Below are 25,915 nucleotides of genomic sequence, written 5' to 3' on the forward strand. Positions count from 1 at the left end.
TCTGTTTCAACATCATGTACACATACACAATAATAATAAATAAAAGTTGTTTTCTTTCTTTCTTTTTTTTTTACAGAAAAGACCTGAGTGTGGTAATACATGCCTTTAATCCCAGCACTGGGATGGCAGAGTCAGGGGATCTCTGTGTGTTCCCTTGTGACTGCAAGTACCTGGTCCTTAGTACAAATACTCTGGAATGCCAGAGGCATCAGATTCTCCAGAAGTTTCCAGCTATAGGTGCTGCAAGATGAGAGCTCCTCTCTGCCAGAGCAGTGATCTCAATTACTGATACATTACTTGAACTCCTCCTGCCTCTTCATTCTGAATGATTACAGGGATGTGACAATATGCTTGGACCTCCCCTCCTTCCCTATCCCTGTCTCCTCCCTTTCTCCCCCATTCTTCCTCCAGTTCCACTTCCTCCCTCCCTCCCTCCTTCCCTCTCTTTCCTGGTGGTGTCTCAAGCCTTTAATCCCACTACTTGTGAGGCAGAGGCTGGGGAATTTCTAAATTAGAGGCCTACACCCCGGTCCACAGAGACAGGTGCAGTACAGCCAAGGTTACACGGAGAGACTCTCGAAAAACCAATTTAAAAACAAAAAGTGCTGCGCGGTGGTGCAGCCTGGTTTACAAAGTGAGTTCCAGGGCAACATAAAGAAACTGTCTCGAAAAACAAACAAACAAAAAGGAATCCTCGTGCCTCGGTTTCAAGAGACGGTGAGGGTATAAGCAACCACCCGCGCTGAGCTGTTAGAAAAATCTAAGTTGTTGGAATTTTTTTGACGTATTAAAATGCAAACTGCATCCAATCTAGTTTTTGACATCTCGATCCCTATATTCTCGAATTGAGCAAATGTAGAGCTAAGAAAGATCTTGGCAGAACACTAGAAAAGGCGGGGCGGGGAGTGGGGAGGCGACGACGACAGGGGACGGACACAGTGACACAAGGCACGGAACACGACACCGGAACTAAAGTGAGAGAAAAGCAGGGATTGACGTGCGGAGGTATTTCACAGTAGGACCTGGTTGGATGGGATTAGCGAGGGACCGGAAGGACGCTGGAGGAAGCTCATTCTCCGCCATGGCGGGGCCGGTCAGCTTGCGAGAACTTCTCATGGGAGCGTCGGCCTGGCTGGGCTCTGAGAGTCCCGGAGGTCCCCCCGCTGAAGGCGGAGGGAACGCGGCTGGCGTGCCGGAGCCTCCGTGGAGGGAAGATGAGATCTGCGTGGTGGGAATCTTCGGCAAGACGGCTCTGCGCCTGAACTCCGAGAAGTTCTCTCTGGTGAACACTGTGTGCGACCGACAGGTTTTCCCTCTCTTTCACCACCAGGATCCTGGGGATCCCGGGCCTATATTCAAGACGGAAGCGGTCTCCGTCGGAGAAGCCGGGGGAGCCGGGGACCCGGGGGCTGCCGCCGGGGATTCACTTCGTGGAGGTATGGCTACCGCGGAAGGTAACCAAGCTGAGCCAGGTCCCCAGGACTTTAGCCTTCTGCAGGCTTACTATAACCAGGAAAGCAAAGTCCTGTATCTTATTCTCACTTCCATCTGTGACAATTCACAGCTTCTGCGTGCTTGTCGGGCTCTCCAGAGCGGAGAAGCTGGTGGCGGCCTCTCTTTACCTCACGCGGAAACACATGAGTTCTGGAAGCATCAGGAGAAGTTACAGTGTCTCAGTCTCCTTTACCTTTTCTCTGTCTGTCATATATTGCTCCTGGTCCATCCGACTTGTTCCTTTGACATCACTTATGATCGAGTATTCAGAGCCCTGGATGGGTTGAGACAGAAAGTACTACCCCTCCTTAAAACAGCCATTAAGGATTGTCCAGTTGGCAAAGACTGGAAGTTAAACTGCCGACCTTGCCCGCCTAGACTCCTTTTCCTCTTTCAACTCAATGGAGCCCTTAAAGTGGAACCCCCTCGGAGCCAAGATACAGCTCATCCAGATAAGCCCAAGAAGCATTCTCCCAAAAGAAGACTGCAGCATGCCCTGGAGGATCAGATCTATAGAATCTTCCGCAAGAGTCGAGTCTTGACGAATCAGAGTATCAACTGCCTCTTTACGGTACCTGCCAACCAAGCTTTTGTATACATAGTCCCAGGAAGCCAGGAGGAGGACCCAATTGGCATGTTGCTGGACCAGCTTAGGAGTCACTGTACTGTGAAGGACCCTGAATCTTTGTTGGTGCCTGCACCCCTCTCTGGACCTAGGCGTTACCAAGTGGTGAGACAACACGGCCGACAACAGCTCTCCTTCCACACCGATAGCAGCACCTCTAGTTCTTCAGGCCAGCTGGTGGATTTCACCCTTCGAGAATTCCTGTGGCAGCACGTGGAGCTAGTCCTAAGCAAAAAAGGTTTCGATGACAGCGTGGGCAGGAACCCACAGCCCTCCCATTTTGAACTTCCCACTTATCAGAAGTGGATCTCAGCAGCTGCGAAACTGTATGAAGTGGCAATTGACGGGAAAGAAGAGGATTTGGGCTCACCCACCGGGGAGCTAACCTCTAAGATTTTAAGCAGTATTAAAGTCTTAGAAGGGTTTTTGGATATAGACACGAAATTCTCAGAAAACCGGTGCCAAAAAGCTTTGCCCATGGCTCATAGTGCCTACCAGTCCAACTTGCCTCATAATTACACCATGACAGTCCATAAGAATCAGCTTGCCCAGGCCCTTCGAGTATACAGTCAACACGCGCGAGGCCCAGCTTTTCACAAATATGCCATGCAATTGCATGAGGACTGCTACAAATTCTGGAGCAACGGCCATCAGCTCTGTGAAGAGAGAAGTTTGACTGACCAGCACTGTGTACACAAATTTCACTCCTTACCGAAATCAGGTAAACTACCAAGCTTCCCTCATTTTGCAACGAAAACTTGAGCTGTGCTTTATTATTATTGTGTGCTTGTATGGTGTATGTTAGTGGAAGTGCACCTGTGGAGGTCAGGGGGGCAACCATCCTGTGGGTTCCAAGGACCCAACCCATGTAGTTAGGCTTGTGCAGAAACCCCTTTACCTGCTGAGCCTCTCACTGGCACCTGAGCTGTGCTTTTACTCTTATTTTAAAATGATTTGTTTGGTAGGCATTGGTATTTTTGTTTTTTAAAGAGCCGTGCAGAAATTTAAGAGTAAATTCTCTTTTTTTAATTCTTTCTTTGTTTTAGTTTTACCGTTTTTGTTTGTTTGTGACAGAGTTTCTCTGTGTTGCCCTGGCTGTCCTGGAACTAGCTCTGTAGACCAGGCTGGCCTTGAACTCACTGAGATCCGCCTGCCTCTGCCTCCCAAGCACTGGGATTAAAGGTGTGCGCCACCATTGCCCAGCATTTTTTTTTTTATTATTATTTTGAGACAAGGTCTTTATTTAGTTCTGGCTGTCCTGGAACTCTGTAGGCCAAGTTGGACTTAAACTCACAGAAATCCTTCTGCTTCTGCTTTTGGAGTGTGTGCTACCACACCCAACAAGTAAATAACTATCTATTTTTATTTTTAAAATTGCATTTTGCATGTGTATGTGTGTGTGTTTATAGATATGTGATTGCCATGACACAAGTGGAGGTCAGAGGACAACTTGTAGGGTCAGTTCCCTCCTTCTACCACATGGGTTCTAGGGATGGAACTCAGATGCCAGATGAGCCATCTTGCCAGCTCCAGCCTTAAATTTTATCTTCTACCTCTAAAAGGAAACTATCACCCATGACTATTTTGTTTTAATTTAAACAATGAATTCTAGTGAGTTGGTAGATGATAATTATTAAGAAGCATGAAGTTTCAGAAAATGTGTGTTCACCTTTCATCTTAGAGTATTTGTTGAATTGACAGGAATATAGTGAAATGGAAAGTCATCATGATGTTACACAGAAGGAAAAAGTCACTGAGAAATTCAACTTACTTATTTATTTTTGAGGCAGGGTTTCCCTGTAGACCAGCCTGGCCTTGAACTCTTTAAAGATTCTTCTGCCTCTGCCTCCAGATGGCCCCTCCACTCTGGCTAGTTCAACCATTTAGGGTTAAGATGGGGTGTAGCTGGGAGACAGCGCACTTGCATTGCATATATGAGTGAGGCACCAGTCTCATCTGCTGCACTGAAAAAGGGCGTAAAACTTAAAGCTTGTATGTTTAGTCAAGATTTTTATTTGTTTGCTTGTTTTGTGTGTGTTTCTTAATTGCCAGAGAACTGTCTGGAGAACTTGGGAAGCTGACTGTTGTAAAACACAAAGTAAACTTGGCTCTGCATTGTCTTTGTGAGATTAATAATGACAGTTACATCTTCCAGGAGAAAAACCAGAGGCGGATAGGAACCCACCTGTGCTCTACCACAATAGCAGAGCCCGCTCCACTGGAGCCTGCAACTGCGGGAGGAAACAGGCACCTCGAGACGACCCCTTTGACATCAAGGCCGCTAACTATGACTTTTACCAGGTAGACTCTGAAGCTCTGAAGCTCTCTTTGTTACTGATATTACCCAAGTAAAAGTACATATTTAGAAGCAGAATGCTTAGAAAAGCCAATGTAACTGCAGTGCTATAGGAACAAGGACAAGTTCATGGCATGTACTTCTTGTTTTTTTTCTTAACCATACTTTATGCATGTATATTTAGTATTTAAATTATTAGAATGATACACATAGAGGTTTTTTTAAAAAACGTATTTTCACTCATTTATTTGAAAAGAGGCCTCTTAAAAATTATTTATTTATTTATTTATTTATTTATTTATTTATTTATTTATTTATTTTTGAGGCAGGGTCTCTTTATGTAGTTCTTGCTGTCCTGGAGCTTGTAGTGTAGATCAGGCAGGTCTCTAACAGAGATCTGCCTGCCTCAGCCTCCCAAGTGCTGGAATTAAGAGCATGAGTCACTGTGTCTGGCTTAAAAAGAAGTTTTTATTATCCAGCTCAAAAATATCCATTATCACAATTTTATTTCTTACTCCTTTTACTAAAATACCTCATCAGTAATATTTTTATTTCAGTATGTGTGTGTGTACCACACATGTACCTACTGAATTCAGAAGAAGACATGGATTCCCTGGGACTGGAGTTAAGGTTGTGAGCCACCATGTGGGTGCTGGGAATCAAAGCTGGACCCTCTGCAAGAGCAACAGGTGCTCTTACCCACTGACCCATCTCTCTGATCTCCATTCATACGGTTTTAGACAGAAATGAAAAAGAGAAAATTTCTGGTCATAAAACCACTTCCCAAATCCAAATGGTGGCTCACCCCTTTAATCCCAGCACTTGGAGGTAAAGGCAGGTGGATATCTGTGAGTTCCAGGCTAGTCTGGTCTACAGAATGAGTTCCAGGACAGCCAGGGCTACACAGAGAAACCCTGTCTCAAAAAATAAAACAAACAAATAAAAAAATACTTCCCTAAAACAATTTTTTAAATCACTTTAAGTGGATCAGTGCAGCAAATGTGTTCAGTGACTCTTGGTGTGTATTTCTTATCACAGTAACGGTCATTGGGATTAAAAACAGAGCCTGCCTCAAAGGAATAACTCACACTGGATTCTTTTGGTAGACAAAAGTAGTTCTTGCTACTTCAATAACCAGAAAATTGAATTCACATATCCACTGTCAAAGGAAATAAAAAAAAAAAAACCTGCATGTTTTTTACTAATACATTGATTGCTAATCCTGCTTGTTAGAATAAAGTGTGTGTTGTTACATTTGTTTTGAGACAGACTAGCTCAGGATGGTCTGGAACTTGTACGGCCCAGGCTAGCTAACTTTCTGTTCTGCTTCACTCAGCCTGCCCTCCCAAAACTGTGTGATAGGCTTTCACTACCCCTCTGCTCAGTAACATGGTTGGTGTGTTTTTTGTTGTTGTTGTTGTGGTTTTTGTTTTGTTTTGGTTTTTGTTTGTTTGTTTTTGCTTATTTAAGCATACAAAGAAGAATATATTATTTGAAATAAAAAGTTTCCACATCTTTTTTCTCCTTATAGCTTCTGGAAGAAAAGTGTTGTGGAAAGTTGGACCATATCAATTTCCCCGTATTTGAGCCAAGTACTCCAGATCCTGCTCCTGCCAAAAATGAACCATCTCCTGCCCCACCTGACTCAGATGCCGAGAAACTTAAAGAGAAAGAACCTCAAACCCAAGGAGAGAGCACAAGCCTAAGTTTAGCTTTGAGCTTGGGCCAGTCAACAGATAGCCTGGGTACCTATCCAGCTGACCCACAAGCCGGAGGAGACAATCCAGAAGTTCACGGTCAAGGTGAAGTAAAATCTGACAAGAGGCCAAACTTGGTTGATCGGCAGGCATCCACAGTTGAATATCTCCCAGGCATGCTACATTCAAATTGCCCAAAAGGTCTGTTACCCAAATTCTCCAGCTGGTCTTTGGTTAAACTAGGCCCAGCCAAGTCTTACAACTTTCATACAGGTTTGGACCAACAGGGCTTCGTTCCAGGAACAAACTATCTTATGCCTTGGGACATTGTCATCAGGACTAGAGCTGAAGATGAAGGAGACTTAGACACAAATTCCTGGCCTGCTCCAAATAAAGCTATTCCTGGAAAGAGAAGTGCGGTTGTCATGGGGAGAGGACGGCGGCGGGATGACATAGCGAGAGCCTTTGTTGGCTTTGAGTATGAAGACTCTCGAGGTCGGAGATTCATGTGCTCAGGGCCTGACAAAATAATGAAGGTGATGGGAAGTGGACCCAAGGAATCAGCTTTAAAAGCCCTAAACAGTGATATGCCCCTGTACATTCTGTCCTCGTCTCAGGGCAGAGGGCTCAAACCACATTATGCCCAACTTATGAGGCTTTTTGTTGTGGTTCCTGATGCTCCTTTGCAGATAATACTGATGCCACAGGTAAGAAATCAAACCCTTCCCCTAAACAAACAAAACAATGCTTTTCCTGGGGGTTGTCTTTATGGGACAAATCATGTAGCCCATGTTGACTTGGAATTAGATGTGTAGCTTTCAATGACCTTGAACTTCTGATCATCTTGTCTCTACCTCTCAAGTGCTGGGATTTTAGGTGTGTACCTTTTTCTTTACTAACCGTGCTGCATCCCAAGCCCATGATGCTTATTTAGATTAATGTTTGTTTGTTTGAGAGTCTCATGTGGTCCAGGCCGTCCTGAAGCTCACTATGTAGTTAAGATAACCTTGAACTTCTTATTCTCCTGTCTCTACCGCCTCAGTGCCAGGATGGCAGGGTACACACCCACACCTAGTTTAGGCAGTGCTATGGCTTTCAGTGAAGGTTCCGTGCATACTAAGCAAGCCCTGTACCAACAGAGCTATGTCCCAATCCCTTTGTTCTGATCATTTTTATTTATTAATTTATTATTTTGGTTTTGTTGTTGTTGTTTTGAGACAAGCTTTCTCTATGTAGCCCTGGTTGTCCTGGAACCCAAGACATAGACTAGACTGACCTAGAACTCAGAATTCTGCCACCAGATGTGCTCTAGCACTGAATGGCCTTCCAACCCATGTCCACTTGAATATTTTTGTTTGCATTTATTTATTTATGTCTCTTCATTAATTTGTTGTTTGTGTGCACACTGCTATGCTAGGCCAACCCTCTACCCACTAAGTTACATTTCCAGTACCTCATTTCTTTTAAAGCCAAGGTCTTCATCGATTTAACTGTGACAACCATTAGTAAGAATTTAGTTTAGTTTTCCCAACACCTGCTGATTTAGAAGAGCAGTCAAACAAAACAAAAATACAAGCTAGGTGAGGTAACTCATGCCTTTAATCCCAGCACTTGGAAGGCAGAGGCCGGTGGATCTCTGAGTTCAAGGCCAGCCTGGTCTACAGAGCAAGTTCCAGGAGAGCTAGGGATACAAAAGAGAGATCCTGTATCAAAACAAAAAACAAAACCTGGTCAACAGAAAATAGAAGAGTAGAGGGCTCACATCTTTAATCCCAGCACTAGGGAGACAGAGACAGGAGGATCTCCAGGAGTTCAAGGTCAGTCTGGTCTACAAAGTGAGTTCCAGGACAGTCTCTGAAGTTACAGAGAAACCCTGTCTCAAACCCCCTGCTCCTCAGAAAAAAAAAAAAAAAGAGAGAGCAGAGGGAATAAGACACCAAGGGGATTAAGTGAGGACCCAGGAAAGTGCAGCAGCTTCCGCCTTCCTGTTCAGTGTGGCCGCTCCATCTTCAGTGGTTTTGAACCCATTGTTCACTCATCTTTCAGGTATTTCTTATTGAGAAATCTAAAAGTAATTCTGTTACCTGTGTTTTTCAGGTTCAACCAGGCCCACCACCATGTCCAGTATTTTACCCAGAAAAACAAGAAATCACTCTCCCACCTGACGGCCTTTGGGTTCTGAGATTTCCTTATGCGTATGTGACTGAGAGGGGACCTTGTTTTCCCCCTAAGGAGAATGTGCAGCTAATGAGCTACAAGGTGCTCCGGGGAGTCCTGAAAGCAGTGACACAATAAGTTTCCCGCCATCTGGTCCCAGGCTGGAGTTGATGTTTGTCTTCTTTTAATGTGTGTTCTGTGTTTTCCCAAAACCAAATGGGTTTTGGTTAGAAGTATTCAGTATTTGGACAATAATTGTTCCATTATTTCATTATGTTGATATTTATTGTAAAATCAATAAAAGTTTGTTCTAGAAAAAAGGATACAAAATGTGTAGTTGATATATCTGTTTTGTTTCATTGCCCATAATATAAGGCATATTTTCTTTCTTTTTTTTTTTTTTAAAGATTTATTTATTTATTATGTATACAACATTCCTTCCATGTTTGCTTGCATGTCAGAAGAGGGCACCAGATCTCATTATAGATGGCTGTGAGCCACCATGTGGTTGCTGGGAATTGAACTCAGGACCTCTGGAAGCGCAGTTAGGGCTCTTAACCTCTGAGCCATCCCTCCAGCCCCCTATAAGGCATATTTTCATCATAGTTTAGTGCTTCATCTTTCTGATAAAATGATGTGTCATTTGGGATATTCCTTATATTCTTTTCTCTCTCTTTTTTTTTTCTCTCTCTCCCTTCTCTTTTCTTTCTTTTTTGGTTTTTTGAGACAGGGTTTAGTCCTGGCTGTTCGGGAACTCACTCTGTAAACGAGGCAGGCTTCAAACTCATAGATCATCTGCCTCTGCTTCCAGAGTTCTGGGATTAAAGGTGTGTACCACTATACCTGACCTATTTATTTACTATATGTATGAGTGTTGTTTTGCCTGCATGTATGTACGTACACTACATGCATGCATGGTGCCCACTGAGGGCAGAAGAGGACATTGGATATCTTGGAAGTGAACCACCATGTGGGTACAGGAACTGAACCCAGATCCTCTGTAAGGAAAAGTGCTCTTAAACCAGGTGGTGGTGGGCCACACTTTTAATCCCAGCACTCGGGAGGCAGAGGCAGGTGGATATATGCGAGGCCAGCCTGGTCTACAGAGCAAGTTCCAAGACAGCCAGAGCTGTTACCCAGAGAAACCCTGTCTTGAAAAACAAAACAAGTGTTCTTAATAGGCAGTATTGGTGCATGCCTTTTAATCTCAGCACTTGAGAGGCAGAGGCAAGCAGATCTCCCAAATTGGAGGCCAGCCTCAAACAACACCAAGTGTTCTTACTGATTGAGCCATTCCTCTACCCCCTGGCCTTAAACTCTCAACACTCCTGACTTAGCCTGTTTAATACTGGGGTTGCAGGTGTGTGCTAACAAAAACTTTTTTTAGTACTAGGCACTGAACCTCAGGTCTCATGCATACCACTGAGCTATATATCCCCATTCCTGTTTGTTCTTTATATTTGAAGATAGTACCTAGCTGGGGCTAGCTTTGAATTCATTCTGTAGCCCAGGCAGGCCTAGAATTTCAAGTCCTTCTGCCTTTGCCTCCAGAGTAGCTGGAATTACAGGCCTGTACCCTCAGGCTTGGCATAAATATTCTTTAATTAAATACCTATTCTATGAAATAATTTGCTAAGTGATTAAATCTTACCAATCTACAGTAACTTTTCCCAACGTACCACCATATCACCAATTGTGGCTATGCCATCCATTAGATAAGTGCAAAATAAATTAGAGACCCAAAGTAGTGTAATTGATCCTATTTTCCCAGATACAATTTAAATACCGTACTAACAGAATTAGAGATTTTAGTCTCAATGTATGTGAAATACAGTGTTTATCACATTTCCAAAAGCTGTTTCCTGACCCAGCAAGATGGCTTAGTAGGAAAAGGAGCTGCCACCTCAGGTCCCCCATGGTGGAAGGACAGAACTAGCTCCCATAGCATAAAAAATAAACAACGAGCCAGGCGGTGGTGGTGCACACCATTAATCCCAGCACTCCAGAGATAGAGGCAGGATCTCTGTGAGTTTGAGGCCAGTCCGGTCTACAATAGCTAGTTCCAGGACAGGCTCCAAAGCTACAGAGAAACCCTGTTTCGAAAAACCAAAAATAAGTAAATAAAAATAGACAAGATCAGGTGCAGCAGCCTGCAGTTCCAGCCAATCAGGAAGGAGGATGAAGCAAGACAACTACTTGGCCATAGGAGTTTGAAGCTAGCCTGAGCTAAACAAGGTGAATCAGTATGTTGCTGGTTATTTCTTACTGAGAATCAAACCTCTGGTTTTGAGGGGCTGACACACGTGGATCTCCAGCCTGGTCTTGGTGAGTTCCAGGTCAGCTAAGGGTACATAGTGAGACCCTGTCTCCAAAAATAAATAGTAAATAACCCCAGTACTTGGAAGGCAGAGGCAAGCTGAACCCTGTGAATCTGAGGCCAGCATGGTCTACACAGTGAGACCTTGTCTCAAGAAACCCGAGGCCTTGAACCTGCGAGGAAAGTGCTCTACTACTGGACCACAGCTACAGCCTCTGTGATGTGATTAGTTCCTTTGCATGACTAAGATCCACAGCAGGGCATGCCTATAATCTCAGCTCTCTGGAGGCTGAGGTAGAAGAATCGGGAGTTCCTCTACCTCAGTGAGTTCAAGTCTAGACTGGAAATAAGTAAGAAAGACCCTACCTACCTCGCAAAACCAACATCCTATCCCCTTAAAACGTGGTTCCTAGTGTTTTCCAAGTTTGTAATGTGTGAGGTGAAAAGGGGAAATGGAAAATTTATTTGCCAGCCTTCATAGGAGACGTTGCCAGTCTTTATTTATTTATTTATTTATTTACTTATTTACTTATTATACAATATTCTGTCTGTGTATATGCCTGAAGGCCAGAAGAGGGCACCAGACCCCATTACAGATGGTTGCGAGCCACCATGTGGTTGCTGGGTATTGAACTCAGGACCTTTGGAAGAGCAGGCAATGCTCTTAACCTCTGAGCCATCTCTCCAGCCCCAGTCTCTTTATTTATATTTATTTTGTGCTGGAACTTGAACCGGTACTCTTTACTAATTGGGCTAAGCCTTCCAGCCCCAAGCTTCTTAAACTGTTGAGTCAACATTTCGAGGCATTGGGAACAATTCTTGGCATTTCCTAGAGAAGGGGCTAGGACTTGCCCTGGAATCCTCCTTTGATGTACATTTCCCAATTACATCAGAGTTTTCCTGAAGGCTATCCCGCTTGAGGGATGCCAAAACAAAAACCAAACAAATAAAAACACTGTCAAGTGCCCAACCCCTTGCCTCGGGACCTTCTTAGAATCACTCAAGCGTGGGACACACGTTCAGCTGGACGCCGAACGCTCCCTGCCGCAACGCGCCTGCGTATCGGAGCCCCTTTGTTGCTCCGGCACCGGGGTCGGGCTGCGCCTGCGTGGTGAGCCCGCACGAACAAGTGCGCTGCGCCGAGGGCGCCGGCTGGGGGCGAGCGACCTCGAGCAGCCGCCGGCGCCGCAGCCGTTGCCACCGCCGCAGCGCAGTGGGGTTCAGAGGCCCAGAAGGTGGTGACCGAGGATGTCGTCCACCGCGGCGTTTTGCCTTCTCTCTACCCTGGGAGGGTATTTGGTCACGTCGTTCTTGTTGCTTAAATACCCAACGTTGTTGCACCAGAGAAAGAAGCAGCGATTCCTCAGTAGGCACATCTCTCACCGCGGAGGTGAGAGGGGTCCCCAGAACCCGATGGCGGAGATGGGGGTGGCTTCCTTGCAGGAGGTAGAGGGTGGGGGTACCGGAGAGACCGAGGAAGGATGGGCTTTAGTGTCTGGAGGGCTTCCTCAGATGAGTCGTCCCGAGGGGAAGAAAGGGGTCTCGTGTTCCAGTCCTAGTTGGTGGGCGTCTCCGGGGAGCAAGGGTGGCAGGGCTTCTGTGAGGAGGTGAAGTGCAGGATGGGATCGAGAAGTGGGGCGTTGCTCAGCCCAAGGAAGGATGATCGGGAGGACCCTTCTTGGCAGCTAGGCACAGAGCCGGTGCAGATCCAGGAGACACCCGCAGAGGGAACCAGGAACAGAACAGACTGCTTGGAACAAGCTGGTGGCTGAGTCCGTGGGGAAGAGCTTGGGCTCAGGCAGGGTTAAGGATCCGCTAGTCACCTGGAGCGAGCCGAGAAGCAAGCGGTGCCTAGTGACCTGGCCCACCCTCCACGCATTTGTAATTGAACTCTGGAGAGAAATGTCTCTAAATCCAGGGACTTTTCCAAGGTCACAGTTAGAGCTTGGATTAAAGTGAGGCAGGGAATTTGGAGGATTCTGGCTCCGAGGACTCCAAACCTAGTACCTGCTTTCTTTTTTGTTTGGTTGGTTGTTTTTAATTTTGAACAGCACCATTTACCCCAGCAATGGTTCGTGGGTTTCCAAAAGACTAAAACATGATTTCGCTTGTTAGGATTATTTTTTTCAGAGATGGTAAGGTTACCTTGCAGAAGTATATTCCTCCAACAGCCATGTCTTTGCTTTTTCGTTACTTTTAATAATGTGACTTCATTACATCTCAATAATAATGTATAAAATAGAAAATTGTTTCAGTCGCTTTACAATTTTCTTTTAGGGCGAATGTGACGCCAGGTTAAAATAGCTTCAAATGGAGCTGATGGTAGTGGTGGCGCATGCCTTTACTTCCAGCACTCAGGAGGCAGAGGCAAACGGATCTCTGCGTTTGAGGCCAGATAGAGTGCAAGATCAGCTGGAGGGAGTTCCTTGTCAGCCAGGGCTATGCAAGAGAGACCCTGTCTCAAAAAACAAAACAAAAAAAAATTCTTGACATGTACAATTTAATGGTAAATTCTATAGCCTAAAATTTGACATAGTACCATAATGTTTTTTTGGTTTTAGAGTTTCCAAAGTCGGAGTGTTACTATGGAGCACTAGCTGGCCTGCAAGTCTCTATGTAGACCAGGCTGGTCTGGAACTCTGCCTCCGCCTTCCCAGAGCTGAGTTTAGTAAAGGTGTAGGGCCATGACTTCTATTTATAGAAATGCATTATCATTCTTTTGTAGAGTTTTGTCAGTTCAACACAGTTTCCCACTTTTGTTTTTAAAGACTGGGTTGTTGTTTTTTGTTTTGTTTTTCCTGTATAGCCCTGGCTGTCTTGGAACTAACTCCGTAGAGCAGGGTAGCCTTGACTGCCTGCCTCTGCCTCCCTGAGTGCTGGGATCAGAATCATGTGCTGTCATGCCTAGCTGGTGGTGATTGGTGTGTTTTCTAGCACATACATACTAGAGCACATGCGTAGAGGTCAGAGGACACTATCAGATGTTGGTCCTTGTCTTTCACATTGTTTGAAATGGAGCCTCTTATTATTCATAGCTGAACTCACCAGGAATCTTGAGTTGGGGCTTGGAGCTTCTCCTGCCTAAACCTACCATCTAGCAGTAATCTGGGATTACACACCAGATGCCGGTTCTACTGATTCCAGTTTATGCATGGGTTCTGGGTTCTACTGCTTCTGGCCTGTGCATGGGTTCTGGGTTCTACTGTTCTGGCCTGTGCATGGGTTCTGGGTTCTACTGTTCTGGCCTGTGCATGGGTTCTGGGTTCTACTGTTCTGGCCTGTGCATGGGTTCTGGGGATCTGAAGCAAATGATTTACCCACTGTGCTCGCTATCCAGCTCAGTCCTTGCCATTTTGTTGCTGCTTTTTAAATGGTCTTACCGTGTATAGCTCAGGCTGGCTTTGAATTTGAGATACTCCTGCCTCAGCTCCCTGAGTGCTGCCATCACAGGTATTTGTCACCACCAATCTTCCCTTTGGAGATTATTATTATTATTTTAGTTTATTTAAGGTTTTTTGTTGTTTTGGTTTTGGTTTTTGGGTTTCTATGTGTAGCCCTAGCTGTTCTGGAACTCTCTCTGTAGACCAGGCTGACCTCAAACTCATAGAGTCTGCCTGTCTCTCAAGTGCTTGTATTAAAGGCACATGCTACCATCATGTGGCTTGAAGATTATTCTCTTGTGGCTGAAACTGCAGTTTTCATTGGTTTTTATAAACAATGCACTAGCACACTGTATGTCAAATATGAGGATATTAATGATAATATAATAGTGGCCAGACAAAAACTCCAAGGAAAGTAAACATCAGTTCATATGCAAACATCTGAAAGTTTGTAGAAGGAGCTGAACCAATATTGCTTTCCTTCACAGCATTTAAATCTAGATCACAGGCAGGGAGATGGGCAGAGACACCTGCTGCCAGGCAGTTCAATCTGAGGGACCCAACATGGTAGGAGAGAAGAGCTGAATCCCACAATTTTTCTGACTTCCATGCATATGTGTACACATGCATAAAATAAGTAAATGTTTAAAAACATCTCATTCGGGAGATGGAGAGTTCAGTTCTGAGTGCTGGCTGCTCTTCCAGAGGACCTGGATTCAATGCCAGAACCCATATGGTAGCTCACTTCTGGCTGTAACTCCAGTTCCAGGGGTTCTGACACCAGTGCACATTAAAAAAAAAAAAGATTTAAAAAAAGTTTTTAAAAATCTTATGTTAAGATGCAAAATGTAGCCGGGCGGTGGTGGCGCATGCCTTTAATCCCAGCACTTGGGAGGCAGAGGCAGGCGGATCTCTGAGTTCAAGGCCAGCCTGGTCTACAAGAGCTAGTTCCAGGACAGGCTCTAGAAACTACAGGGAAACCCTGTCTCGAAAAACCAAAAAAAAAAAAAAAAGATGCAAAATGTAATGTTTCATTTCATTATCCTATCAAAGATGAACTGATCCAAAATAACTAGGAAACACTACATAAAGGAGGAAAATTAATATAATATAAACTGAAAACACAGGGGGCTTGGAGATCACTCAGTTGGTAAGAAGACCCGAGTTTGAGTCCCAGAACCTGTGTAGAAGAAGCCGGGAGCCGTGGTGTATGTACATGTATTCCCAGGGCTGGAGAGGTGAAGACAGGTCCCTTGGACTCTGGCCAGCTAGTATATTCTATGTGATGAGTGTTAGGGAATATTTCGTGCACTCTGACATTACCGAGTTTGCCAATAAAGTTTACTTTCAGTCGGAGGGTGGAGCTAGCTACTAGCCGACCCAAATAGCCATAGAGGTTCTAGAGAACTGAGAATATAGAGAGAGACAGGGGAAGTGGTAGGGAGGGGTTTGGAAAGATTCATGGCCCTTTTGGATCAAGAAAGGAGAGAGAGGGGAGGCTACTGGCTGTTTCTCTGATCTATCAGATTCTTATCCCAATATCTGACTCCTGAATTTTTATTGATAAAGAATAATTAGATAAATACTTCATCTAGTGTCCCATATTAAGCACCATATATAGTTGTGCTTTCTCATGGGGACCATCGGCCTTTTAATATAGCACACCCAGCTTGCTCCAAATCTATTGGCAAAAATTCGTGCACCTAGATTATCCCTCCTCTTTCTCTCTCTTCCCAGAAACCCTGTCTGTCCTCTCCTTCCTAGCTGTTGGCCATTTAGCTCTTTAGTACACCAATCACAGCAATATATAACAATACATCTTCACACGGTATATAAATATCCCACAACAGGTGAGTTCCAGGCTTATGAGATATTCTGTCTCCAAAAAAAAAAAAAGTGTTAACACTAGAAATGACACCTAAAGTTTTCCTCCAAACATAAACACCGATACATACACAAAAAAAGTACACAGTGGAACTATAAAATACAATGAATAGGTTAGTCCTAGCACTGGGAAGGTAGGAAGGTTGTAAATTTGAAATCAGCCTGGTCTATGTAGTGAGATGGCTAAAACAAACGCACCTGAGGCAGGAAAAACACAAGCTCAAGGGCATCCCCAGATGCACAGTGAGTTGGAAGCCACCTTGTGCTATGTAAGATTCCATCTCAGTAAACCTATAGTAGGACTGGTTGATGGCTCAGTAGGTAAAGATGTCAGCTGCCATGCCAAATAACCTGAATTTGATGGATGGGATTCGCATGGTAGATATGTTGGGTCGTTTTTGTCACCTCGACACAAACCTAGATGTATCCGAGAAGAGGGAATCTTAACTGAGAAAATGCCTCCATCAGATTAACCTGTAGGCAAGTCTGTAGGGTGTTTTCTTGACTAATGATTAATATGGGAGGGCCCAGTCAATTGTGGGCGGGGCCATCCCTGGGCAAGTGGCCCTAGATGGTATAAGATAGCAGGCTAAGTAGTGTTCCACCATGGCTTCTGCTTGAGTTCCTGCCCTGCCCTCCTTCAGTGATGGACTGTGACCTAGAAGTGTCAGCTGACACAACCCCTTGGGTGACAATGGTCTTTATCACAGACAAACAAGGTGTCTGTGGCCTGCATGTGCACACTGTGGCCTGTGTACTCCCAGCACACTCACATGAAGTAAGTAATGTGTAAGGACAGTTTTGGGGAGCTGAGGAAATGGTCCTTGCCTAACATACATGAAGACCCACGTTCCATCCCCAGACCCATGTAAGCCAGCAAATGGTGGCACGTGCTGTAATTCCATGTTTCCACATGCTGAAATGTGGAAACAGAAGGATCCGAAGTTCAAAGTCACCCTCAGCTGCATAGTGAGTTCAGCGCTAACCTGCAATGCACGAGACCCTGCCTCAAAACCACAGAGGGAGAGAAAGTATTTTGTGTGTAGAATTGCTTAACTGTAGATCCGGAAACTGTAGTTACTTCTTAGGAGAAACAAAAAATTAATTAGGTTGTTTCTGTGAGTCACATGATGATTATTTGAAAGAAAGTGAATTCAAGCAAGTTCACGAGGGAGGACCTACCACTAAATAATTCCTTGGAGAGGAACACTGTGTTTCTTAATTAGTCCCTCGGGAACTCTGCAGGCTTCACCAGGTGAGTCTCGGTAATCTGCAGGAATAGTCCCTGAGGAATTCACTTCCTAGTTTTACAGCAGATAGAAGAATGTGGAAATTGTTTGCCTATAAAACTGAAAAGGAAGGGCTGGAGAGATGGCTCAGAGGTTAAGAGCATTGCCTGCTCTTCCAAAGGTCCTGAGTTCAATTCCCAGCAACCACATGGTGGTTCACAACCATCTGTAATGGGGTCTGGTGCCCTCTTCTGGCCTGCAGGCATACACACAGACAGAATATTGTATACATGATAAATAAATATTTAAAAAAAAAAAACTGAAAAGGAAGAGGCTATCTGGGTGGTAGCCTGGCACCATAAGGTCCATGCAGTGTAGCTCATGGTAAGAAGACAGGCTCAAGTACCATTTATGTGGCTCGAGAGCTAATGTCTTGTTTGGGGTGGTGGTATTTTGTTGTTTTGTTTTAGAGGTGGGATCTTACTATATAGTCATCTGGGCTAGCATCAAACTCACAATTCTCCATGGCTTTATACAGCAGAGATTACAGACGCGAACTACCATGCCCTGCATTGCCATTAAAATTCCTAGGGAAGTTTAATTACCTCACAGGAGAGGGATAGTTGTTAGGATCTTAATGAAATACAGAAGATGCTGAGCGTCCTGTCTGCCCAGGGCCTCCCACACACTAGACAAGCTTTCTACTCCGACATGTATCTCAGGCCTCTTGGCCACTTATTCAGTATTAGTGATAGCTGAGTGATTTAATCAATTAATATGGTTTTAATCTTAACACTTAAGAGGCAGGGGCAGGAAGATCTCTGTGATTTGGAGGGCAGCCAGGAATATATAATAAAATCCTATCTTAAAAAAAAAAAGCCAAGCGGTGGTAGCGCAGATAATTAATTCCAGCACTCAGGAGGCAGAGGCAGGTGGGTCTTTGTGAGTTTGAGGCCACACTGGTCTACAGAGTAAATTCCAGGACAGCTAGGACTGTCACACAAAGAAACCCAGTCTCAAAAAAGAAAGAAAGAGGGGGCTGGAGAGATGGCTCAGAGGTTAAGAGCATTGCCTGCTCTTCCAAAGGTCCTGAGTTCAATTCCCAGCAACGACATGGTGGCTCACAACCATCTGTAAAAGGGTCTGGTGCCCTCTTCTGGCCTGCAGGCACAGACAGAATATTGTTTACATAATAAAATAAAAAATATTTTTTTAAAAAAAGAAAGAAAAGATCAATCTTGGTTACGCTTTGGGACACATGAGACACTATCTCACTATCTTTAAAAAATTAAATTTTCAGCACTCTATTATCTAAAATAACCAAAAATGGAAACAAATTAAATATCTCAGAATATAGATGTAATAAATCAAGGAGTAGTAAGAAATCTATCATTCAGACACATCTTTAAATGGCATAAATCCATTAAGGAAATTACCCACTGGAACTCACTTTATAGACCAGACTGGCCTCAGACTCGGCGATCACCTGCCCCTGTCTCCCAAGTGCTGGGACTAAGGGAGTGTGCCATCATCGCTCAGACTGACCACCAGTTTTACATTTTTTTGTTTTTGGTTTTTCGAGACAGGGTTTCCCTGTAGTTTCTAGATCCTGTCCTAGAACTAGCTCTGGTAGACCAGGCTGACCTCAAACTCAGAGATCCGCCTGCCTCTGCCTCCCTAGTGCTGGGATTAAAGGTGTGCACCACCACCACCCAGCCCAGTTTTACATTTTTTAAAAAACAAATTATAGCCAGGTATGGTGGCAAACATCTTTGATCCTGGCACTTGGGGGCCAGAGGCAAGCAGATTTCTGTAAATTTCACAGCCAACTTAATCTACACAGCAAGTTCTAGGACAGCCAGGGCTATGTAGAGAGACCCTGTCTAAAAATGGTTAAATGAGTCAGGCAGTGGTGGTGCACACCTTTAATCCCAGCACTCAGGAAGCAGAAGCAGGTGGATCTCTGTGAGTTTGAGGCCAGTCTGGTGTGCAGGGAGAGTTCCAGGACAGCCAGGGCTATGAAAAGATACCCTGTCTCATAAAAAAAAGTTATTTACTTATTTATTGGTTTTATTGTTGTTTGCTTTTTGTTGTTTTGTTTTGTTTTTGAGACAGGGTGTCTCTGTAGTACTGGCTGTCCAGGAACTCACTATAAGACCCGGCTGACCACAAACACTGTTTCGGCCTCCTGAGTGCTGGGATTATAGGAGTGTACCACCATTCCTGGCCCTAAGTGTAATAAAAAAAAATTTAATAGAACATTTCCAGAACTTCACAAGTCCCTGTTAGCTGAACAGTGGTAGCATTATGTCTTTAATTCCATCACCAAGGAGACAGGCAAATTGAGAGATTGAGGCCAGCCTGGGCTACATAGAGATCCTGTCACAAAGGCCCTTGTTCATCCCTGTGTCCCCAGAAGTCATCTTGACGCACTCTTCTGGCATCTTCAGAGCGTGGTCTCTGGCTTCTATGGGCTCTTTGTACCCTTACATCAGTCTGCAAGGTCAAGGCTATGTCCCTAAGACAGTGTTCACCTCATTTACTGTGCTGACGTTTTCACCAGTCCTACAAAGCGTGGATAAGTCTGTCTGGGCATGTAGCTCAGTAGTGCTATAATGCGTGCAGATTTGAGGCCTTGAAATTTGAGTTTCAGTCCCTAGTCTCTCTCTCTACTCAGAAAGCATCAGTGGATAAAATTGCTGTTGCCATAGCATGAATCAGAACCATGGTACAAAATGCATTGGTAGTCATTGTATTCTTCACCATAATGTACTTAGTTTGCAAAAGTTAGTATTGGGCTGGACAGTGGTAGTGCACATCTTTAATCCCAGCACTTGGGAGGCAGGAATGGGTGGATCTTTGTGAGTTCAAGGCCAACCTGTGGTCTACAGAGTGAGTTCCAGGACAGGCTCCAAAGCTACAGTGAAATCCTGTCTCCAAAAACAAACAAAAAAAAAATAGAATCTTTTAAAGAGGGTTTTTTGTTTTTTTAAGACTGTCTGACTAGCCCAGGATGACCTCCAACTCCTGGTCTTTCTGTTTTTTACTTCCAAGTGCAGGGATTATAGACATGGGCTACCATGCTTGGTCTGTAGTACCACAAAGTACAGGAGATTGAATCTAGGGCTTTGTAGACATCAGGCACTCTACTAGCTGAGCTCTATCTCCAGTCATTCAAAAGGGCTCTGCGAGGCAGTGTTGGTGCACACCTTTAATCCCCGCTCTCGGGAGGCAGAGGCAGGCAGATCCAAGTTTGAAGCCAGCCTGGTCTATAAAGGGAGTTCAGGACAGCCAAGATCTCATAGAGAAACCCAGCCTCAGGGAGAAAAAAAAAAAACAACCTGAAAAATAGGATTCCATCCATCTCGCCCATCACACACACACACACACTCACACACACTCTCATACATGCACACACACTCACACACACACACTCTCATACATGCACACACACTCACACACACACACACACATTAAGAAAAAGGCTCATTGCAGTTTCTAGAGAAATAAAATGTTCAGCGTGGCAAGTAAATGAAATTTAAACTCCTTGTTTCCACAGGTGCTGGAGAAAACCTGGAGAACACAATGGCCGCCTTCCAGCAGTAAGTCCATAGGAAGGTCCCTCTTACAGCCTGTCGTTGACGTTAAGGGATGGCGAGAAGGGAGGTGGCGTGCGTGTGCCGCTCGCTTGTGACAGCAGTTTCTTTAAAATGCCTTTGTTATAGTTTGAAGTATTACACAGAGTATTTGGCTTCTGTGTAATTGTCAAAGCAGTTTTGAATAGTCCAAAGAGACTCTGTTTCCGGAGCTGGAAGCAGACATCTGTGACACGGGACAGACCTGTGAGTAGTGCTAGTTGGTTGGGTGCAGAAAGAGCAAATGAGCCAACTGGTTTTTGTTGTTGTTGTTGTTTGGTTTTTTTCGAGACAAGGTTTCTCTGTAGCTTTGGTGCCTGTCCCAGAGCCAACTGTGACATTGGTTGCTGGTTATGAATAGGATTTGTGTGTCTTTGTGCCCGGAGTTTCTGTTCAGCCGGAACCTGCAATCAGGGTTCTTCTTGGGATCCTCTTGTGTGCTGCTGTTATTTTTTTAGTAAGATGAGTTAAATTGTTTCTATTAATAATGGATCCATGGTTCATACAGAGGCCTTTCAAGGCCTTGTCATAGCAGTAGATGCCGCAGGAGATGCTGATGGGGCCCTTGTTCTTTGTCTTGGAGCCCGATGATTACCATCAGCCTGTTTTCCCTTCTGAATAACAAAATAGGATATGAAGCAAGGCCAATGAAAGGAAGACATTACCTATCCATACTTAGTGAGAAAAGAATTCTAATACAATTTTAAGCCATTTTTTTGTGATGGGTTGGGCATGTCTCTCTGTTGACCAGAGTGGTCCCATACTCCTAAACAATATGGAAACATTTTATATGTAATTAGGACCAATCAGGAGAGTTGGTCTGTCTGTTATGCTGGAGATTAAAGTCAGGGCTTCCTGCATGCTAACATGCACTCTATGGCCCAGGTCCTCATACCCGCAGCCCAGCAGGATTTGGTCTAAGTTCTGCTTTTCACCATTAAGTGACATCTTCAAAGATCATTTCAGGGCTTGAGAGATGGCTCAGCAATTAATGCACTGGCTGTTCTTCTACAGGACCCAGGTTCAATTCGCAGCACCCACACGGCAGCTCACAGTGGTCTGTAACTCCAGTTCCAGGGTTCCCAACACCCTCACACAGACATACATGCAGAAAAACATCATTGCACATAAAATAAAAATAAATAAATCATTTTTTAAAAAAAGCTGGGTGGTGGTGGCGCTTGCCTTTAATCCTAGCACGAAGGGGGGAGGGGGCAGAGAGTTCAAGGCCAACTTGGTCTACAAATGGTTCCAGGACGGTCAGGTTGTTACACAGAGAAACGCTGTCTTGAAAAACCAAAAAGGATACAGCCACCCTTTCGTAGTGAGCATAGGACCTAAAACTAAAGAACTGTGCTGCAAACACAGCCAAGTCCTTAGGTTATAAATTTTGGCATTTGTTTTTTGAGATGGGTTCTCATAGACTAGGCTGCCCTTGAAAGGAATATGTGTCTAAACCGACTCTCCTGCCTCCACCTCCTGAGCACTAAGATTACAGGCATGTACCACCACACCCTGCAAAACCTGACTCGTAAGAGCTAATAAAAGTAGGTTATTAAACTGGGCCGCATAGGTAAATACAAAGGGGACAATATAATCCCTGTGGTACTTATATGAATGGTAGGAGAAGAAAGTTATATTAGCAATGCCTGGAAGCAGAATTTGGCAGAGAGTCAAAATAATTAAGTTTGCCCTGGCTCTTGTGAGTGAGTGTGTGTATGTGTGTGTGTGTGTGTGTGTGTATGTGTGTGTACTTGTACATCTCCTGTGTGGAGATCGGCAGGAGTCAGTTTCTCCTTTCTCCGTGTGGCTCCCTAACTCACAGAGCCATCTTGTCTTGTCAGTCTTCTGCTTCTTTTTGTTGGTTTTGTTTGGTTTTGTTTTGTTGTTTTTCGACACAAGGCTCTGGCTGTCCCAGAACTTTCTGTAGACCACTCTGCTCCTGTCTCTGCCCCTCAAGTGCTGGGATTAAAGGTGTGCACCACCACTGCCTGGCTCAAATCAATTTCTTAACAGGACCTTTTGGAAGTTTTATGTTTTTTGTTTTTGATTTTAGTTATGGGTTTGAGAGATGCCTCAATTAACAGTTAACAGCTTTTGCAGAAGACCCTCACAGCTGCCAGCCTTGGCCTCCAGCTCCAGCTGCTGCTTCTGGCCCCACAGCTGCACTCCTGTGTGCTGGGGGCCACCCCGGGCTCATCTGCGCAGGCACACAGCTGCACTCCTGTGTGCTGGGGGCCACCCCGGGCTCATCTGCGCAGGCAGTACTTGTTCTTTCCTGCTGAGCCAGCTCTTCGGCCCTTGGAAGTTTTGTGCATTGTTTCGGTGGCATTTTTGTTGTTTTGTTTTGTTTTCCACATCTTTCTTTGTGATTTGGAGGTGGGGGCGAGGTCATATAACCAAGACTCTTATAATGCTCACCTTGCCTCATAGCTGAAACTGGACCTACTCATCTTGTCTTCACCCCCCAAGTGTTAGGGTTACAGATGTGCACCACCATGCCTAGCACCTCTCTCTCTGTCTTCTCTTTTTCTCTGAGACCGGGTCTCTCTCTATAGTACTGGCTGTCCTGAAGCTCACTATATAGACCAGGCTGGCCTTGAACTCACAGAGATCCTCCTGCCTCTTCCTCCTGAGTGGACTGCTGGGATTAAAGGTATGTGTTACCATGTCTGGCTAATCATCTGATTTTGGTCATATGCATAAATGACAAATAGGAGATGCTCCTGAAAAAATTCACTTGAGGATACAGTTCTGCCTTATTGCATATGCACTCAGAGCAGGTTCAGGCTCAGTCTCCCCTGTATCATGACATAGCATGGATAGATTGGAATAGAAACTGCCCAAATTTGATGGTCGTTAAGGGGAAGAGAAACTTATTCAAAGGGGGTATACATGTAGCCCAGTGCAAGTAGGGACTGGAGAATGTTCTACTAGGTGTGTGTGTGTGTGTGTGTGTGTGTGTGTGTGTGTGTGTAGTAATTTTCAGGCACAGTACCCAGACTTCCAAATGAATTAGAAGAGTGGGGTGTAGTGAGGAGCTGCGGGCAGGTCTGCTTTTCATGCCGCCCGGCTCCTGCATAGCTAGCTTATGCCCCGAAGTAACAACACACAAACTGTATTCATTTAAACACTGCCTGGCCCATTAGTTTCAGCTTCTTATTCACATCTTGATTAACCCATATCTAATAATCTGTGTAACACCACGAAATGGTGCCTTACTGGGAAGATTCTAGCGTATGTCCATCTTGGGCTGGAGCTTCATCGCCTCTGTCTCCCTGAGGAGAGGCACGGCATTCTGACTAACTTCCCAGCATTCTGTTCTGTCTACTCCACCCACCTAAGAGCAGGCCTGTCAAATGATCCAGGCATTTTCTTTATTAACCAATGAAATCAACTCAAACAGAAGACCCTCCCACATCAGTGGGGTGTGCTGTTCTTCCCCTAAGCCAAGTACAGTCTGTTCACTAAACTATTTACTGTGTGAGCCTACCTCAAACAGGTCTCACAGTGAGGCTTGGGTTGGACTCAAACTGGGGGCATTCTCCAACCTCAGCTTCTTAAATGCTGGGATTTCCAGTATGAGCTACTATATCTAGCCTTTCCTAGTAGTTTTGCTGTTGAATGTCTATCTGTTCACTTACTAGCCATTTGTAAATCCTTGTTAGTGAGACACCCTGTTCTGTGCAGTCTCATCCGTGATTCGTCAGTTGATGTGACTCTGAAACTCTGTTACATGCTTAAGTCTAGTGATTGGATTTTATCTCTAAGATTTCTTTTTTTTTTTTTATCTCTAAGATTTCTACTTATCTTCAGTGTTATTCTGTGTCTTTGACAAACTTCTTTTGTTCATATATTATTTCCCAGATTTATTCACTCATTCCTTTCCTCCTTCCTTTCTCTTCCCTTTCTTTCTTTCGCTGTCCCTGAACTTCACCCTCTGTAGCTGAGGATGACCTTGAACTTCTTACCCTGCCACACCCCCGAGTTCCAGGATCACACACACTGCAGCAGCTCACCTGGTTCTTCTCTTCCTTCACTATTGTTTTCTAGATCTCCCTCTGGTTGAATCCATCGGTGGAGTTTTATTTTAACTTCTCACTCTGCTGTCCTCCTCCCTCCTCTCCCAAGTGCTGAGATTACAGGAGTTTACCTCCATACTGCCTAATAGTATCATCCTGAAGATGATAAAAGCAGCCATATTTGTCTTATTTCTTAATGATTTCATGTTATAGGTGTGGGAATACACCATAAGAGGAAAGTCTACTTGCAAGTTTTATGTTACAAGTTTTGCTAACATGTCAGGAATTGCCACCCAAATCTCTCAGTTTCTGGTCAGGTATTTTCCCCACTGTATTGAAATGCCAGAGTTAACTATAGCTGCTTTGGAAGAGACAGCATGATTCACTTACTATAAGCCACAACATTTTAATAATTTATTATAAGGTTATAACATCACTTTGATGAGTCATGATAAATGTGGTTGAGCTATTGTTGTGGGGTAGCCTGGATTTTAAAATCAGAATGTTTGTCTCTGATACGTGTAAAGTAAATGTTCGTCAGTTTTCACAGTGCCGTTTTTCTCTTATGTCTTCAGTGCAGTTACCATTGGAACTGATATGCTGGAACTGGACTGCCATATCACAAAAGATGAACAAGTTGTAGTGTCGCATGATGCAAATCTGAAGAGGTCAACTGGCATCAATGTAAATGTCTCTGACCTCAAATACTGTGTAAGTAAAAATAAACGAATGGCATTATATGTAGGGCTAAAATATTTAAGGCAGAAAAGAGCCAGATGTCACGACAATAAATAACTTTTGCAAATGATGATGATTAGGCTGGTTTTATGGCTCACAGCTGTAATCCCAGCACTTGGGAAGCATGCTTGTCCAAAGCTTGAGGCCAGCCTGGGCTCCTGTCTCAAAACAAACGAACAGGAGCTGAAGAGATGGCTCCATGGTTGAGAGCACTGGCTGCTCTTGTAGAGAACCCAGTTTCTATTCACAGTGCCTCACAACTGTCTGTAGCTCCAGTTCTGGGGGATCCAGCACACTTTGGGGGCCTCTGTAGGTATCAGACATGTAAATGGTGCACAGGCACACATGCAGGCAAAATAGAAAACAGAGAAGAAGCAAACAAAACCCAAACCACCCAAACAACAAAATCCCCAAGGAATGACAGTGATTAAAATAAGGGAA

At 44.5% G+C, this 25,915-nt stretch overlaps 2 protein-coding genes across 2 annotated transcripts in view; both read left to right on the plus strand.

The window, feature by feature from the left end:
* The first annotated feature begins 1,059 nt into the window (after nt 1–1,059).
* On the plus strand, nt 1,060–8,592 carry Smg8 (SMG8 nonsense mediated mRNA decay factor). Its single transcript, XM_038326689.1, has 4 exons — nt 1,060–2,840; nt 4,275–4,420; nt 5,947–6,819; nt 8,210–8,592. Exons 1-4 carry the CDS (start codon nt 1,082–1,084, stop codon nt 8,405–8,407), a joined length of 2,976 nt encoding a protein of 991 aa, XP_038182617.1. The 5' UTR covers nt 1,060–1,081; the 3' UTR covers nt 8,408–8,592.
* A 3,119-nt stretch (nt 8,593–11,711) lies between these two features.
* The window catches only part of Gdpd1 (glycerophosphodiester phosphodiesterase domain containing 1), a 35,515-nt gene continuing 21,311 nt past the window's right edge, over nt 11,712–25,915 (plus strand). The window contains exons 1-3 of the mRNA XM_038328820.1: nt 11,712–11,976; nt 20,639–20,681; nt 25,312–25,447. Of these exons, the coding sequence (XP_038184748.1) occupies nt 11,835–11,976; nt 20,639–20,681; nt 25,312–25,447 (321 nt within the window). The 5' untranslated portion in view covers nt 11,712–11,834. The remainder of the gene's footprint in view (nt 11,977–20,638; nt 20,682–25,311; nt 25,448–25,915) is intronic.

The sequence above is a fragment of the Arvicola amphibius genome, chromosome 4 (assembly GCF_903992535.2).
Source record: "Arvicola amphibius chromosome 4, mArvAmp1.2, whole genome shotgun sequence".
In the NCBI taxonomy this organism is placed as follows: domain Eukaryota; kingdom Metazoa; phylum Chordata; class Mammalia; order Rodentia; family Cricetidae; genus Arvicola; species Arvicola amphibius.

Excerpts from the sequence above, each read along its gene's own strand:
- Smg8 (XM_038326689.1), top strand. The coding sequence starts at position 1,082 with ATGGCGGGGCCGGTCAGCTTGCGAGAACTTCTCATGGGAGCGTCGGCC. Across the intron at positions 4,421-5,946 it reads CTAACTATGACTTTTACCAG|CTTCTGGAAGAAAAGTGTTG; the intron begins GTAGACTCTGAA and ends TTCTCCTTATAG. Across the intron at positions 6,820-8,209 it reads AGATAATACTGATGCCACAG|GTTCAACCAGGCCCACCACC; the intron begins GTAAGAAATCAA and ends TGTGTTTTTCAG.